Below are 13,787 nucleotides of genomic sequence, written 5' to 3' on the forward strand. Positions count from 1 at the left end.
GCGCGCCGCGGCCCCCGGGGCAGCCGCCACCGCCTCCCGTCCGCGCGAGCCCCGCGGCGCGGCCCTTAGCGCCCCCCCGCCCCGCCAACGGCCGCCGCCAACGGCCGCGCGGCCCCTCCCCCCGGGCCGCCGCAGCGCCCGCCGGGCCGCCCCGGCGCGGCACCCTCGCCCGGCGGCCGCGCGCCGCCCGCCCCCGGGGCCAGCCCGCGGCGCGGCCCGGCCCGGCCCGGCCTCGCCTCCTCCGGGGGCGGCCTGGGGGCAGTCCCGCGCGGCGCAGGACCGGCCGGGGCTTCCCCGTCCCGGCAGGCGACGCGGCGGCGAGGGGAGCGCTCCGGCGGGCCGGGGGCGGCCGCCGCTCCGGGGCCTAGCGCACCCGCGGGGGCACCTGCCCCCCCCCGCCGCCCCGGGCTCCCCGCTCGCTGCTCACTCACCAGGGCGCTCCCGGGGCGGCGGGCGGCGGCTGCCCCGCGGCAGCGCGGCTGGGCGCCGGCTCGCGGCAGCCGGACGGCGGGGAAGCGGGCGGCGGCGGGCGGCTTGTTTACTCCCGGCCGGGACCGCGCGCGGCGAGCCCGGCAGCGCGGCGCGGCGCGGCGGAGCAGGCGCGGCGAGCCCCGGCGCCGCTGCCCCGGCGCCGCTCGCTGCCCGGGCCCGGGGAGGAATCCCAGGAATGATGGAATTCTGCTCCTAGCAGGTGGGGAGAGCCGCGCCGCCCGATTGGCTGGGCCCGGCTATGAGGTCAGCATAATTAGGGTAATGAGGCGCTGACATCACATCCTCGCAGGTAGGGAGCGCGAGCGGCCCGAGCCGCGCGCAGGAAGCGGAGCCGGGCTGCAGCCAGGCGCCACCCGCGGCCGCTGCCGGGGGCGGGGCGGGGCGGGGCGGCCGCGGGGCGCTGTTCCCACGGCAGCGCGCCCACGGGCGGGGGCGCACGGCGCTGCGCCGGGCCGGGCCGGGCCGGGCGCGGGGTCACCCTCCCCGCTGCTCCTTGAGGGAGCGGGGCCGTCGGGGCAGGGCGCGGAAAGCCGGGACGGGTTGTAGGGCGGAGGGGGAAGAAAAAAACAACCAACCCCGTGGGGCAAGCTTTGTCCGGCTGAAGACAAGAAAGCAGGTAGCAGCTAAAAACACCACTGCAAGCAGCAGTTGTTCGTTGCCTATTCACTCTTTAAACCCGATTAACCATACCTAAAACAGCTTTTCTCGAAAAGCTAAGGGAAGACAAAGTTTAAGAACAAAACAAAGCATTTTTTTTTAAAAAGAAAAATATACCACATCTATTTACATTGCAATTGCAGCATCATCAGCATCTGAGAAACTGCCTTACTAGGCACACACGTAATTATATAAACACAGTGCATAAGCTAGGAAAAGCAGGCTTTTTTCAGATTCTAGGCTAACATGCTACAACTAGGTTTGGGGAGGAAGGAGGTTATGTCCCCATATTTAATGTGACTTGAAGATTTTAGGTCTGCATAGGTCTAGCATTTTATTTCCTGTATACTTGTATTCTTCCTGAAGTTCATTTTTTTACAGTGCTCCCTCTTGCAGTCGATATGACTGAGAAAATAGCTAAACATCAGACAGTTGTCTGAAACTAAAGCTGAGCTGTCATCTTGGTCAAAGAGCTCTTCTAGATTTCCATCCCAGGCTACTGGAATATGACCTCTCATTTGCAATTACAAAAAGTCTGAAAGTTAGCCAGTAACCAGAATGAGTGAGCCTTTCAAAATTGGACTACTGTGAAAAGCAGCAAGTATAACCTTTAAAAATCTCAGCACTTCCCTGCCTCTTGAATACCATCACCTAACTCAAGATTTCTCAGAAGCTGGCCTAAGATTAAATAATTTCTACAGAAGATGAACAGTGAGCATAAGCTTTCCAAACTAAAGATCTTGCATGATAAAACAACAACTAAGAGATAAATCACCAGAAAGTTTTTCTACAGGAGCCATCCAGGGAGACAATCTAGACCACTCATCTCCTGGACCACATTATTTTTGTGTGGCAAGACATTAAAATATTGCAGTATTTTACACTACCAAAGTACTCTAAAGAACCTGATCATGCTGTTCAGTACAGTGGGAAATTTAGCTTGCATTAATTAACTACAGAGCAGGGAGAGATACGGAAAAGCACTGTACACATGTTCAGTTGTCCATTGTGAGCATTAGTGAACACTGCGGAGTTAGGTCCAATAATGCCACATTTTACGTTTACAAACACTGTACAGAACTGAAGCTCCTTCAGATAGCTCTTGGAGTCATTGCAAAGGGAAAGAAAAGGACAGCAAACAGACCTGAGCCCCACTGCCTACCACTTTCACGTAAGAGTTCAGGTTGCAGATTCACAGCAGAACCTGAAAACAGCACAGGATGCAAAATGTCTCAGTACAGCTCTGTTCACGCCATTTTTCTTGTCACCTCCTCCCTCTCGTCTCAATGTGATGAAAACACATGCCTTTCTTTACTGAAGGAAAAAAAAATATTAAGACACAGCAGGTTTATTTTAGATCTTAAAACTGGGATTTATGTATGAGGCAGTGGCAGGAGCACAGCTTCTGCATTTACACAAAGATGCAGCCAAAGCAAGAACTGTGGCCAGACTTTGGAGGCTGCAGGGAATGTAATGGTCAGAGATGAATTCATGAACCCTTACATTTTGGTTCCTTGAAAGATACAGATTCCATAAAGAATCTCTGCTTTCCAATTCTAATTTAAAATCAACCAAAATCATGCAAGAATAACTGAGACAGAAGTATTTTCACATCCCTCTAAGGACAGGTCATGAGATCTGAGGTCCATCCAAAGCTAGCCAACAAATGCATTCCAAACTCTAAATGAAATCCAGATTCAGACTCAGCACACTTAGCAGATGTAACAGACTGATTTCAGCTGATGAAAAGCTGAAGGGCAAATAGCCTCCTAATATAACTATTTTTATATATTTATAAAGTCTTAATCTATGATATTTACAACAGTATATGGTAATATGCACAGTTTTTTAAAAAGACGATACTGTACTAATAGAATACTGGAAAATATTTTCATTATCAGCAAGCAGAATAAGAGTTTGATGATCTAATATTTGGAAAAATGGAAGTCAAATTAGTATTATAAAAACTTATCTGAAAAAAATACCAAACAGAAATACTATGAAATATGGAATGTAAAACCAGACAGACATTGGTACCTATCACAAGGATGAATTGCTCCAGACTAGTCACAAATTTTTTTATATGCATCTTCCAGAAAAAAAGTATGCCACTCCTGTTTATAACTGCTGGAGGGGAAGAGGTACGGTTTCTTTGCTTAAGAAGGCAGAGCTTCTTGAGTGAGAAGGAGCTTTAAAAAGTAGAGGTCAAAACACCTTTTGATCCTTTGGATATGGGCTATTACAGCTCCCAGCAAAAAATTTAGAACAGGGTATTTATCAAACATCTTAAGAGGAGTCTGAGGGAAGCTTTCTGGGAAAGAAAATACTATGCATTCCTGGGCAAACATAACTAGTACAGATTTCCCCACTGAAGTTAGGAGTCAATGCTTGTTAAAACAAAAAAATAAAGTGCAAATTAACTGTCATATGTTGGAAATCTCTGATAAACAAAACTTACCAGCTAACAAACCATAAGAAAACCTTGCTGCAGTTGCTGAACATATGCTAACGTTCAGCCAAGCTGTCTAAAAGGCAAATTCACAAATTAATACATCAAAACCAATCTCTTATTCGATTAACCATATTTTCGTTTGCTTGGGTGCTATAATTTGTTTTTCATTTCACATACACCTTACAACTGAATGCTATCAAAGGTTCTTTGCTGACTCAGATACCAGCAAAAGTGTACTTTGTTGCAGCACTAGAACAGACCAAGACAGTTAAGTTTGTCCATAGCTGATCTAAAACACAAGTGCTTCACCCAAGCTTAGGCAGACAGGTAGGGAGTCCACGGTGCGATTCAAATCCTGCAGGCTGCAGTTGCCACTCCTGTTCTCTGTGTATATTATCACTGGAAAGTCAGTTAAATTCTAGCGAAATGACACCTTGCAATATTTCTGCACTCCATAGCCAATGCAACAGAGGACAACTTAACCAGTGCCTGAGGGATAAAGGCCCGTGAATGAGGAATGTACAACAGACGGTTGAGGCAAGCTGCCTGGAGATTGGAAGGGCAAGCAAACAGTGAGCAATACAGAATCTGAATCCTGCCAAGTCCAAAGTTACTAGTGGGCATTTCAGTTTAGCAATATCAACATCTACCTTTTCTGTTGTGGACGGTGCTCATCAACGAAAGATTTGTCACTCTAAACTTGTGCAAGCAGCCCATATTCATTGAACCCACTGAATATGCTGTGGAACAGTATGTTAGCACAGTTGCATGGGAGACGTCAGTATTTCATGAGCAACACAAGCTGCTAGTTCATTTCTGGACACGCTTTGAGAAATTTCCTTGAACAGTTAACACAGTTTCACAACTTGTTTTAAGAATTAAGAGAGTGGGGAGAGCCTGCTGAAACAGGAGAAAAAACGTATTATATGAAGTGCAGCCATAGTCTGTAAGAAAATCTGATGACGTAGTTTTTACAGACTCTACTCAATCATTAATCTTGGAATTATCATTGAAATGAAGCCTGACATCTGTTCCATGACCAACTAAGAAAGTAAAACATTTCCACTATGATAACAGTTGGCAAAAAATGCCTTGGGCAACTATCTGCCTATCTGTGGACCACAGTAGTGATATGCCTTACTATTGTAAAAGACAGTTAACTAGACATGGATACTCAGAGAATACAGAAAGGAACTCAAACCTGTTTTGTCAAACTACTTCCAAGTGATTTCAGCGCATAAGACTAGCAGCAGGGGGCATGTGCTGCGCATTGCTTCAGGCAACAATACAACTGTAAAGCTACAAAGAGGAGATTTTTTTTTCTTTATGTGTCTGTACAAGGAAGTTATTAGCCAGCTGGCATTCACTGCATGTAAAAGAGGAATTTACCCAAGTTCCTGCAGTTTCTTACTGCATCGTCACTTTTGTTTTTCCAAACAGCAGTATAGATTTTTCTGTAACACACAAATGCATGAGGTTACCTTAAGTCTGAACAGAAGTGCAAGATGTACTAATAAACTCTGCACAAAGATGATTTTGTGCAACAAAGCAAACACATTCTCCAAAGCTATCACAAAACACCATACTGTATCACAAGCATACTTATTAATAATGTCATTACTTCACAATATCTGTCAATATAGTTATAACACATCTCTCTATCCACATCTTCTCTCAGTAATGTTACATTTTTATAAATGACGTTTTTAAAATCATATCTCAAAATACATTTTATCTAAAACAAATTACATAGCCTCACAAATATCTTTTCCTCAATGTTAACACTGCTAAAATTCTGCACCTAAACTGTCTTCACTCTAAGAAACGAGATTCATTTGCACTGCACCTCAAAGCTGTCTTACATAAAAACAAACAACATTCTAGTTCATAAGATTTAAAAAGACATTTAAGGTTTTTTTTAAAAAGATAGTTTATTTCATTAGACTATAATATGTTAAAACTGCAGTAATTCCAGACAGACTAGTCAATCCAAACTGTAAGTTGATGGAGTTGGTTAATTTATTACCTGCTTCAAGACAAAGCTTGCCCTCTTCATAATTGTCTGCCCCATCATCCAACAGAAGATTAAAAGAGACAGAATAATTTCAGTTGGATCAGAGTCATACCAGCAGTATAATCTTCACGCAAACAATGAGAGACCTTCAGAGTCAAACAGAAATACAAACACCACTAACTGTTGTTTCAGAACATTTAACCACAGGTACTTTTTTTTTTTTACTTGCTTTGTTCTACAGCAGAGAAAGATTGGTAAATCAGGTCACTGCAAAATTTTATGAAACTGTAGTATCGAGAATGATAGAGTGGCTGTTCACACAAATTAAAACTGTATCAGAAATAAAAGTATATTAAGGTAATGTCTCATTCCAGCAGTAGATAATAAAAAGAAAATTCTTCTTCTACATATTCAGAAAACATGGCCAGTAGAAGTGACCTTGAAAATGAAGAATGCTTTGTCCTCTATAAACACCTTACCAATTAAAAACTACTAAGACACACACACACACAACAATCTGACATTCTAACCTTCAAAGCGTATTTCAATTTCAATTCTATTTTTAAATTAATTGCTGGGGAAAGGCATGAGTCACAACCATGATTGGACACCCCCCCCTTACTGGATACTCACCAAGTGCTATGTTTGTTCTAAGGTTTCCCAAGTCGGAACAGGTTCTAATATTACCTCTTCAATCAGTTTAAAGTATTTGGACCTCACAGTTCAGTTCCCTAAGCCACTCAAGAATAGTGGCCTCCTTATCCATCTTTATTTCCCCAATTTGGCAAAAGTATTTGTTTCAAACACACAGGAAGCTATAGGATACTGTAGAGTCCATGGAAAGTTCAGCTGTATGCTACCTACAGGCACCTTGTTTATGATAACGTTGCAGCTGTTACACTCCATCTGTTAGTCCAATTCACTAACATGCAAGGTCAACCAAATCTAGAGAGAAATCTCACTGAAGCACAGGTGAGAAATACAGACTCTGCAGTTGAATCAAAGTCAGGTGCACTCAGTGCAGCAAGTATTTGAAGGATCATATAGCCAACCACCTGGAGGAACTCACTGCTCAAATACTTGGGAAAAAAAAGGGGAAATGAGCAAGTGGTAAAGAACACACCTTACTGATGGAGGAAGTCAGCATCCTGTGTGGCATCACAATCAGTTTTATGCACTCCCCAAACCTTAATTTTAGAAGCAGTCACACATTATGATACTAATCAAATGGGTGGCTCACGCATACATACAAATTAATAAAGGACTCAATACAGAGATTAAAGACTGTAAAGAGCAGTGGAACCTATGGATTCCACTGTCTATGGATTATATATCTAGTCAAATTTTGATTTTCAACCTGTGTTGGCTAGTTTACTCTCCCTGAAGCATGAGCTAACAGAGTTATACTTCAGTGGCTTTGTTGATCTCAGAGCCAGCTAGGCCCATGCTGCTGACTATCCTATGGAAATCTTCAGTACTTTGAATGTGCCCAGGCTCTTCATTACAAAGATGACTTTTAAAACATCAAGAAATAAATCATCTGCCCAGTTGCCCTTAATTAAAGCATTGTTACGGGGCAGGGCAGGGGGAGGCTGAGGGAACAGGAAACAATATCCACCCTGAAACGGCCAAACCAGAAGAAAGTGGTGTCTGAAGAAGACTGGTATGAAAGACTTGAAAATTAAGTGAAGAACAGGAACAACCAAAGCAATAAATGAATATGGAAGTGGAGCAGGAGGGTATTAGCAAGAAAGTTAAAAATGGCATTAAAGCTAATGTGGCTGTTTTTGTGAAAGCAGCAGCACATCTCTTCACAACAAAGAGTCAGTAACATTCTCCTGTACTAACTTCCCGTGCAGCAATCACCAGTTATTTTAGTGGATTACAGCTGTACAACCAGAAGAAATCATTTCCACATACTGTTGGGGATCTTCAAAAGCAACTAACATGTCTGAAATCAATCTCTCTTCTCTTAAAAGTTTTACATAGCAAAATGTTGTAACAACTGCATAAAGTATTTTATATTAACAATGGAGAGGAGTTCAGACTGTAAGCTGCTCCAGGTTATGATTCATTCATGGCTCTCTGCCAAAAAAATAAATACATTCAAGACCAATGGCCTCAAGGGGAAAGGTAGGCCACTTTTTAAAAAGCACAGAGATAATGATTTACAGAACAGAATACAGCTTAAGATTTCAGCCTATACAAATGATGAGGAAGAACTTTCTCAAGTCTCACAAAGATTTACTGCATGGACTTGAACATTGGCAATGTAGCAACAGATGGAGTAAACTAGGAACTATTAAACTGGGATTTGCAAAACTCCCTCAGAAGAACAAGAAATGACCCATTCTAATGCTATACACAAAGAAAGTGCACAAAGCCAAATCAAGATATGCAATGGATACTTTAGCCATGTAAGACAAACAAGGCCAGTTCAGATTACAGGCAAACTCTGCAGTAAAGTAACACCTGTAAAGTGAAAGACCAATTTGCTGGCAGTATGACAAGCAGTTTAAAGATTGGGAGGGTTTGACACTATACAGCATCTGCTGCACATAAAAATGTTTAATTAGCTGTTAAGCAGTAAGCAGTACATTCCTATTTTTTTCCAACAGGACATTATTTATTTAATAAGTGCCCTTGCTTAGCTGGCAAGCTTCAGAATGAAGATAGTTGTTTCACTATAGGATCTGAGGTCAACATACTCTCACATATCAGATTGACTGATAATTGGCTTCTAATGTTTTGAAACACCATTTCAGTGTTCATTTCACCTTCTGAAATACCAAAAACACTTTTAAATATATCTTACTTTAAAATTCAGAACAACATATTACATTGCCAATGGCTTTTAAAAGAAAGTTGTTCTTTAAAAGCTTCCCTAGAATTACAATTGCATTTCATCATTAAAAAAGAAATATAGATTTAATTGCTGCTCATCCTCCAACTTAGCAGTAGTGACAAATTTAACAGAAGGAGAAACAGTGAGCCTCTTAGGATGCAAAATGTCCTCACGGCATTTTCTATTTAAGGTCTGGCACACACACATCTAAGGTACCCTATTTCAATAAAAGGGAAAACAGTCACAACCTCAAAGTAGCAAATAAAAACCACCAAAGGGAACAGGTTGTTAGAATCTAATCTCCACTTACACCGCAGCCATATCCCACAGAGGGTTCAAGAGTGTTGAACTGTATTGATACATCACAGATTTTTTAATTACTTTACTTCTGTAGATTCAAGTCCATTTTTGTTAGTCTCAAAAGGGAATTAAATACCTATTCCACAACGGCAGGTATGTATGCATTTTAAGTCAAGCATGTGATTAAATGCTTTGCTAGTAAGAATTCTCAACCAGATGTTGGGCAATCTTGAGACACATGATCTCTCTCAACCAGTGCTTGAAGCAGTTGCAGTTTATGAGCTAGTGGTTTCACATCCTGCGGTGCTGTTATTTAACCAGGTTTCAAAAGCCCCCGTCCTCACCTTTTCATTAAAAAAAGTAGAGGCTGGTCAGAAGGGTTTTGTTCAATCATATTAATTCCCAGGATGGCTCTTGAAGTAAAACCTCACAAAATTGCAATGCTACAGGAGGAAAGAATGAGCTCCTTGAAAGGCAGGAGCATCCAGTTTTGCCACTGACTGCTTTTCTGAATTTGGTCAAATTGCTTATTCATTCTGGGGGTCAGTTTTTGCTTCATCTGTGCACTACAGATGCTCTCCACACGCCCATGCCCCCAGTACCTCCTACATTTCTGTACAACATCTAGACAAGCTTGGATCCCTGATGGAATTCTGGGAATAACAAAAATCCAATTACTAACATGTTCAGTTACAGACAGATACATAAAAATGAGGTAAGTGAGGACAATTTTAGAATAGTTTATAGTTTTTAGCCTTAATTAATCTGGTCACGTGCTCAGTACATGCAATGTTGCAGATATTTTTTTTAACAAGCCAGTTGCAGCAACTGGAATTTTTAAAAGCATACAGGCAACCATATTTTCCTGCTCACCGTATTTATTTTGCAGAAGTTGATTAGAAGAACTGAATTCACACACAGAGAGAAAAATACGATTTCATTAAGAGTGATCTCATTTAATTTGTCAAGGATAAATCCTCCCCCAACAGTGAATACCCCTCACCACCACCACCTTTAACAGGAGTTAAGGCTGGATTATGTCCTTTCCCAGACAGCCTTAAAGGTAAGAAAAATAAATGCAGCTAACAAAAGGAAGCCCAGAACGTACAAAATTCAGACATAACATCAAAAATATTTAAAATCTTTTTTAAAATCTGCTCACAATTCATACAGATGATTATTTTTGAAGTTGTCCTAGTTCCAAAAGGAGTTAATGCATTAAATATTGTCAATTTCAGTTTTTAAATTTTTTTGTATCCAAAAACTTTCAGTGGATGAATCTTGCACATTTTTTTTCCCCGATAATACTGTGGCACCTACTAAAAGTTTGCTAACGTCAAATTTCTATCGTAAAACCAGTCTTTAGTCATGCTCCCGCCCATACACAACCTTTCTTCCAGTGTACTTCATCTGGGACAAAATAAAATAGAAGTTATGTCATTAGATTACTATAAAAGGAAGCTCTGACAGCACTGCACTTCTTACCTGATAACTATTTCATTCAGAAGATTATGCCTCCACCCTGAATTGTTTCTCATGCTGTTCATTAGTCCAAAAGCCTTGTATCTGTCTGGGTCTATTTCTACCATTTGGATCAGTGTTCTCTGTTCTTACGAATTTTCCAATGAACACACCTGAGTAAGCCAATAATATCTGACTTCAGATCTCTTTTTACTGCAATTTATGCTAAAACTCTCATTTGTATGACTATTTCAACTTTTCACTACATATGAATTTTAAAGGTGTCTTTGGATAGGGTATATTTTATATACAAGACTTCTAGATTATCCAGAAGGGCAATACTGCTCTTTGTACAAACAAATAAAGCCAGCCAAAAAACAAGGTTAATTTAAGCAGTGGCTTAAATTTCCTAGCTCCCTTTCTTATAGCATAAACTCCTCTGAACGGGGACTTTGGCATCTTACTAACAGGTACAGAATGCTTGTACCATGTACACAGCCATCCTCAAGCTTGAGTCACTTCTTTTGCAGAATATGCCACAGTCAAAAGGATACTCAGCTACTACTGTCAGGAAAGAAACATTTGAGGGGATTTCTAGATCTGCCAACAACTGATGAGCAGCAAGATGTTAGGAATCTGCCCATGACTTTGGAAAGTTACCATTTCATGTTAACATTCTTTTCCAAGAAAACAAAGAATGGGACAAATCAATTTTATTTCCTGACTCTGGATTCAGCTTCCGCCATCTTAAACTCAAATATTTTAAAATATTCCATTTTTACCTGTGATTAAAGCAAGCCTTAATGAGTCATATTATACACAGTAACTGATCGCATGATATACAAGAAAAAAATACATGTTCTTCAGGAAAAATATACTTTATTTCCCTTTTTAACCTTTAAATTATTTTTATTTTGTATTGCCACTGTCACAAATCAGATGAAATGTTCATGTCCCTTCTATTAAGAAAAACATCCAAAAATTCAGCAATCAGACCCACTTGACTCAATGAAAAAAACATTCTGTATAAAACAAAAGCTCTAGATTTACTGTGTCATGAATACTGTCAGAAATTTCCATTTGTTAATAGTATCATGAATGTGACATGTCATGTGACAGTCCAATTTCTTTAGTTTAGTTCATTTAATTAAGCAGGGATGAGCAAGTTTTATTTTTGTGGACAGTATTTTCAGGAGAAAAAAACCAAGCAATTAATCAAACAGTAGATATTTTAGCTCATAATATCCCTGGCTTTCAAGCACTTAGATAAAACTTCTCTTCAGCCAAACCACCCACATTTATTAAATTTATACATAGTAGACCGCAAAGGCCAATGAGTGTTTGACTTTGCTTCCAAATATGACACTTCTGACACTACTGGGCTATGAGTTTGGTAGTTGTCATCTGAGTCTCATGAAAGGAATGTGCAAATTTCATGAAAGGATCTGATACCTGACAAGCTCCTTATTTCCAGTACTCTTTCCTAAATTGGAAATTCCCAAAATTTCTGGTCTCAGAATTTTATAGGTTCAAGAAAAATTTACTCATCATGAAGTCTGTCCTGCAGAAGCACCCAGTAAATACCTTCGGGAAAAAAAAAATTAAGGATAAAATGCACTCTTAAGTGCAGAAATAATGTATTTTAAAGTACATAATGATTTTAAGTTCTAGTACAATCTAGTTCAAACTCAACGGACTCTCCAGCTCTGTAAGTCCCTGACAGAACTAAAATTGAGACAGCGAATATTTTGAAAGAACTGGAGTATTTTGGAAAGCAAAGGCACTAAAATAAAGAAAATTAGTTTCTAATTCATAGCTACAAGCAATCTTTTTGACTCAGCATTTCTGAAAATTCTCTGAAAAAATCTAAGCTACAGTGTACAGGAAAACTAATTTCAGCACTTTACACAGTAATTTTCTTGCCCTGTTACCATCAAGTCTTCCCATTAGCAAAAATTTCTATTTCAGTAGTACAAATGGGCATGTTAATTATTAAAACAGACTTTCTAAAATGCACTTTAATCTCCTCAAGTAGGTGAAGTAATACCTGCAAAATATTTGGAGAAAAAGTACCATTTATTTACCATATACAGTATGTCAAGACTCAGGATGTCTTCTTTAACCATCCCTTTGTCATTTTATATAATTTCTTCATACTGTAAGTTGCAGATTTCTTTGCCCCTAAAAAATAACACAAAAAACAGAAAATATCAACATTTAGAAAAACTAACTCAAATATTATATTTTTACTACTTTTACTTTATGTCCTCTGTTACTACTTTAAGTAAAATATTCCCCTAGAAAAATAACAATAGCCTAATCCACCATTGCAAGCATGCAAATAGCTTTCTTCTCACATACATGTTACAGTAAAAAATGACACTTTTAATAGCATCAAAGCATGCAAAAATGGGATAGGCTTGGTCCATTCCGAAGCCCTGATGATAACGTTGCAAATGAACCCAAGGGTATAGTGACTCAAGATAAAACTCTCCACTAGTACAGATAAAGACTTCTGTCAAGTAATTTACATTATTGTTCCTAAATGCTAAAGATGCAACGAATTTTAAACCATCCATATGTACCATGCTCAAACTAATATATTATGCTTTTCAAGCAGTTTCTGCTCTACTGCCATGTAGCACATCCATCTGAGCAGGACTGAATCTGGCATGGCAATGGATGCCAACAACCTAATGGACTATATTATGCAGCAGGACGCCTGAGCAGGACCATTTAGTGAAATCTAGGCTGTTAAGCATGCAGGTTAATTAGCAGGCCACATCTGTGAGAGGAATCAAGTCACTGAAGCATTTCAACTCTTGAGATAGGAGCCCGCCATCAGATTTTTCAGATTAGATTAGGCCTAATCTTCAGGAACCATAGCTGTGCCCAAGCTGCGTGGCCAGAATTTGACAGACAGGATAACAGGGAAGAGAGAGATGTGAAACAGAATACAGCCAGGATAAAAGAACCATTTGCTCAGGCAAGACAAGCACAGTCTAAACAACTGGCACACAACAAGCTTTATGCTTGCAAACCCTACTTTACCAATTTCTTCCATTAACCAGATTTTCGTTAGGCTTGCTCGATGCTATACAGCAAGTGTAAGAGGCCCACTTTACAACTATGCAGTTAGAATTGTACAAGCATCTCCTTGAGTCTCATCTTGATTAAATGTAATCAAACACAGCACACCACCAAAAGCTTTCCAAACTTAGTTTCAGCCTTTGAAGAAAAACAAAACCAGAGCTTTGCTATTCAAAGGCTTGTGAATTAAAAGTGGAAACGGAATATAGTGGTTCCCCTCACCCAGGAAACGTGCTGCTGACTGGTGGGGTGGATATCTGTTCTGGTTTCACCAAGTTGTAAAGTACATTATAACCTCCCTGAATATTTTGTTATTGCCTCATCCTAAGTAATGGCAGCTACCATTTCATAACAGAGTAGCACATCTGAAAGAGAATAACTCTATGAGACTTACAGAATGAAATGACATCTGCATCCTTAGCTAAAAAGTGGTAATACTGAAATGATTTTAAGCATGAAAAAACAGATCAATAAGG

At 40.6% G+C, this 13,787-nt stretch overlaps 1 protein-coding gene across 7 annotated transcripts in view; it reads right to left on the bottom strand.

Moving 5' to 3' along the window:
• TAMM41 (TAM41 mitochondrial translocator assembly and maintenance homolog) overlaps nucleotides 1–13,787 on the bottom strand; it is a 54,749-nt gene that overhangs the window by 18,118 nt on the left and 22,844 nt on the right. For 4 of the 7 annotated variants that reach the window (XR_010391214.1, XR_010391213.1, XM_064518832.1 and 1 more), the window contains one exon: nucleotides 10,920–12,402. Coding sequence is in view for 3 of the 7 variants with exons in the window: in XM_064518832.1 (XP_064374902.1) it covers nucleotides 12,326–12,402 (77 nt within the window). In the remaining 4 variants the exon portion in view is untranslated. Of the gene's footprint in view, nucleotides 1–10,919; nucleotides 12,403–13,787 lie in introns of those variants that run through there. The other 3 variants (XR_003259529.2, XR_010391212.1, XM_026102520.2) reach the window with 2 other exon arrangements.

The sequence above is a fragment of the Dromaius novaehollandiae genome, chromosome 12 (assembly GCF_036370855.1).
Source record: "Dromaius novaehollandiae isolate bDroNov1 chromosome 12, bDroNov1.hap1, whole genome shotgun sequence".
Classification (NCBI taxonomy): domain Eukaryota; kingdom Metazoa; phylum Chordata; class Aves; order Casuariiformes; family Dromaiidae; genus Dromaius; species Dromaius novaehollandiae.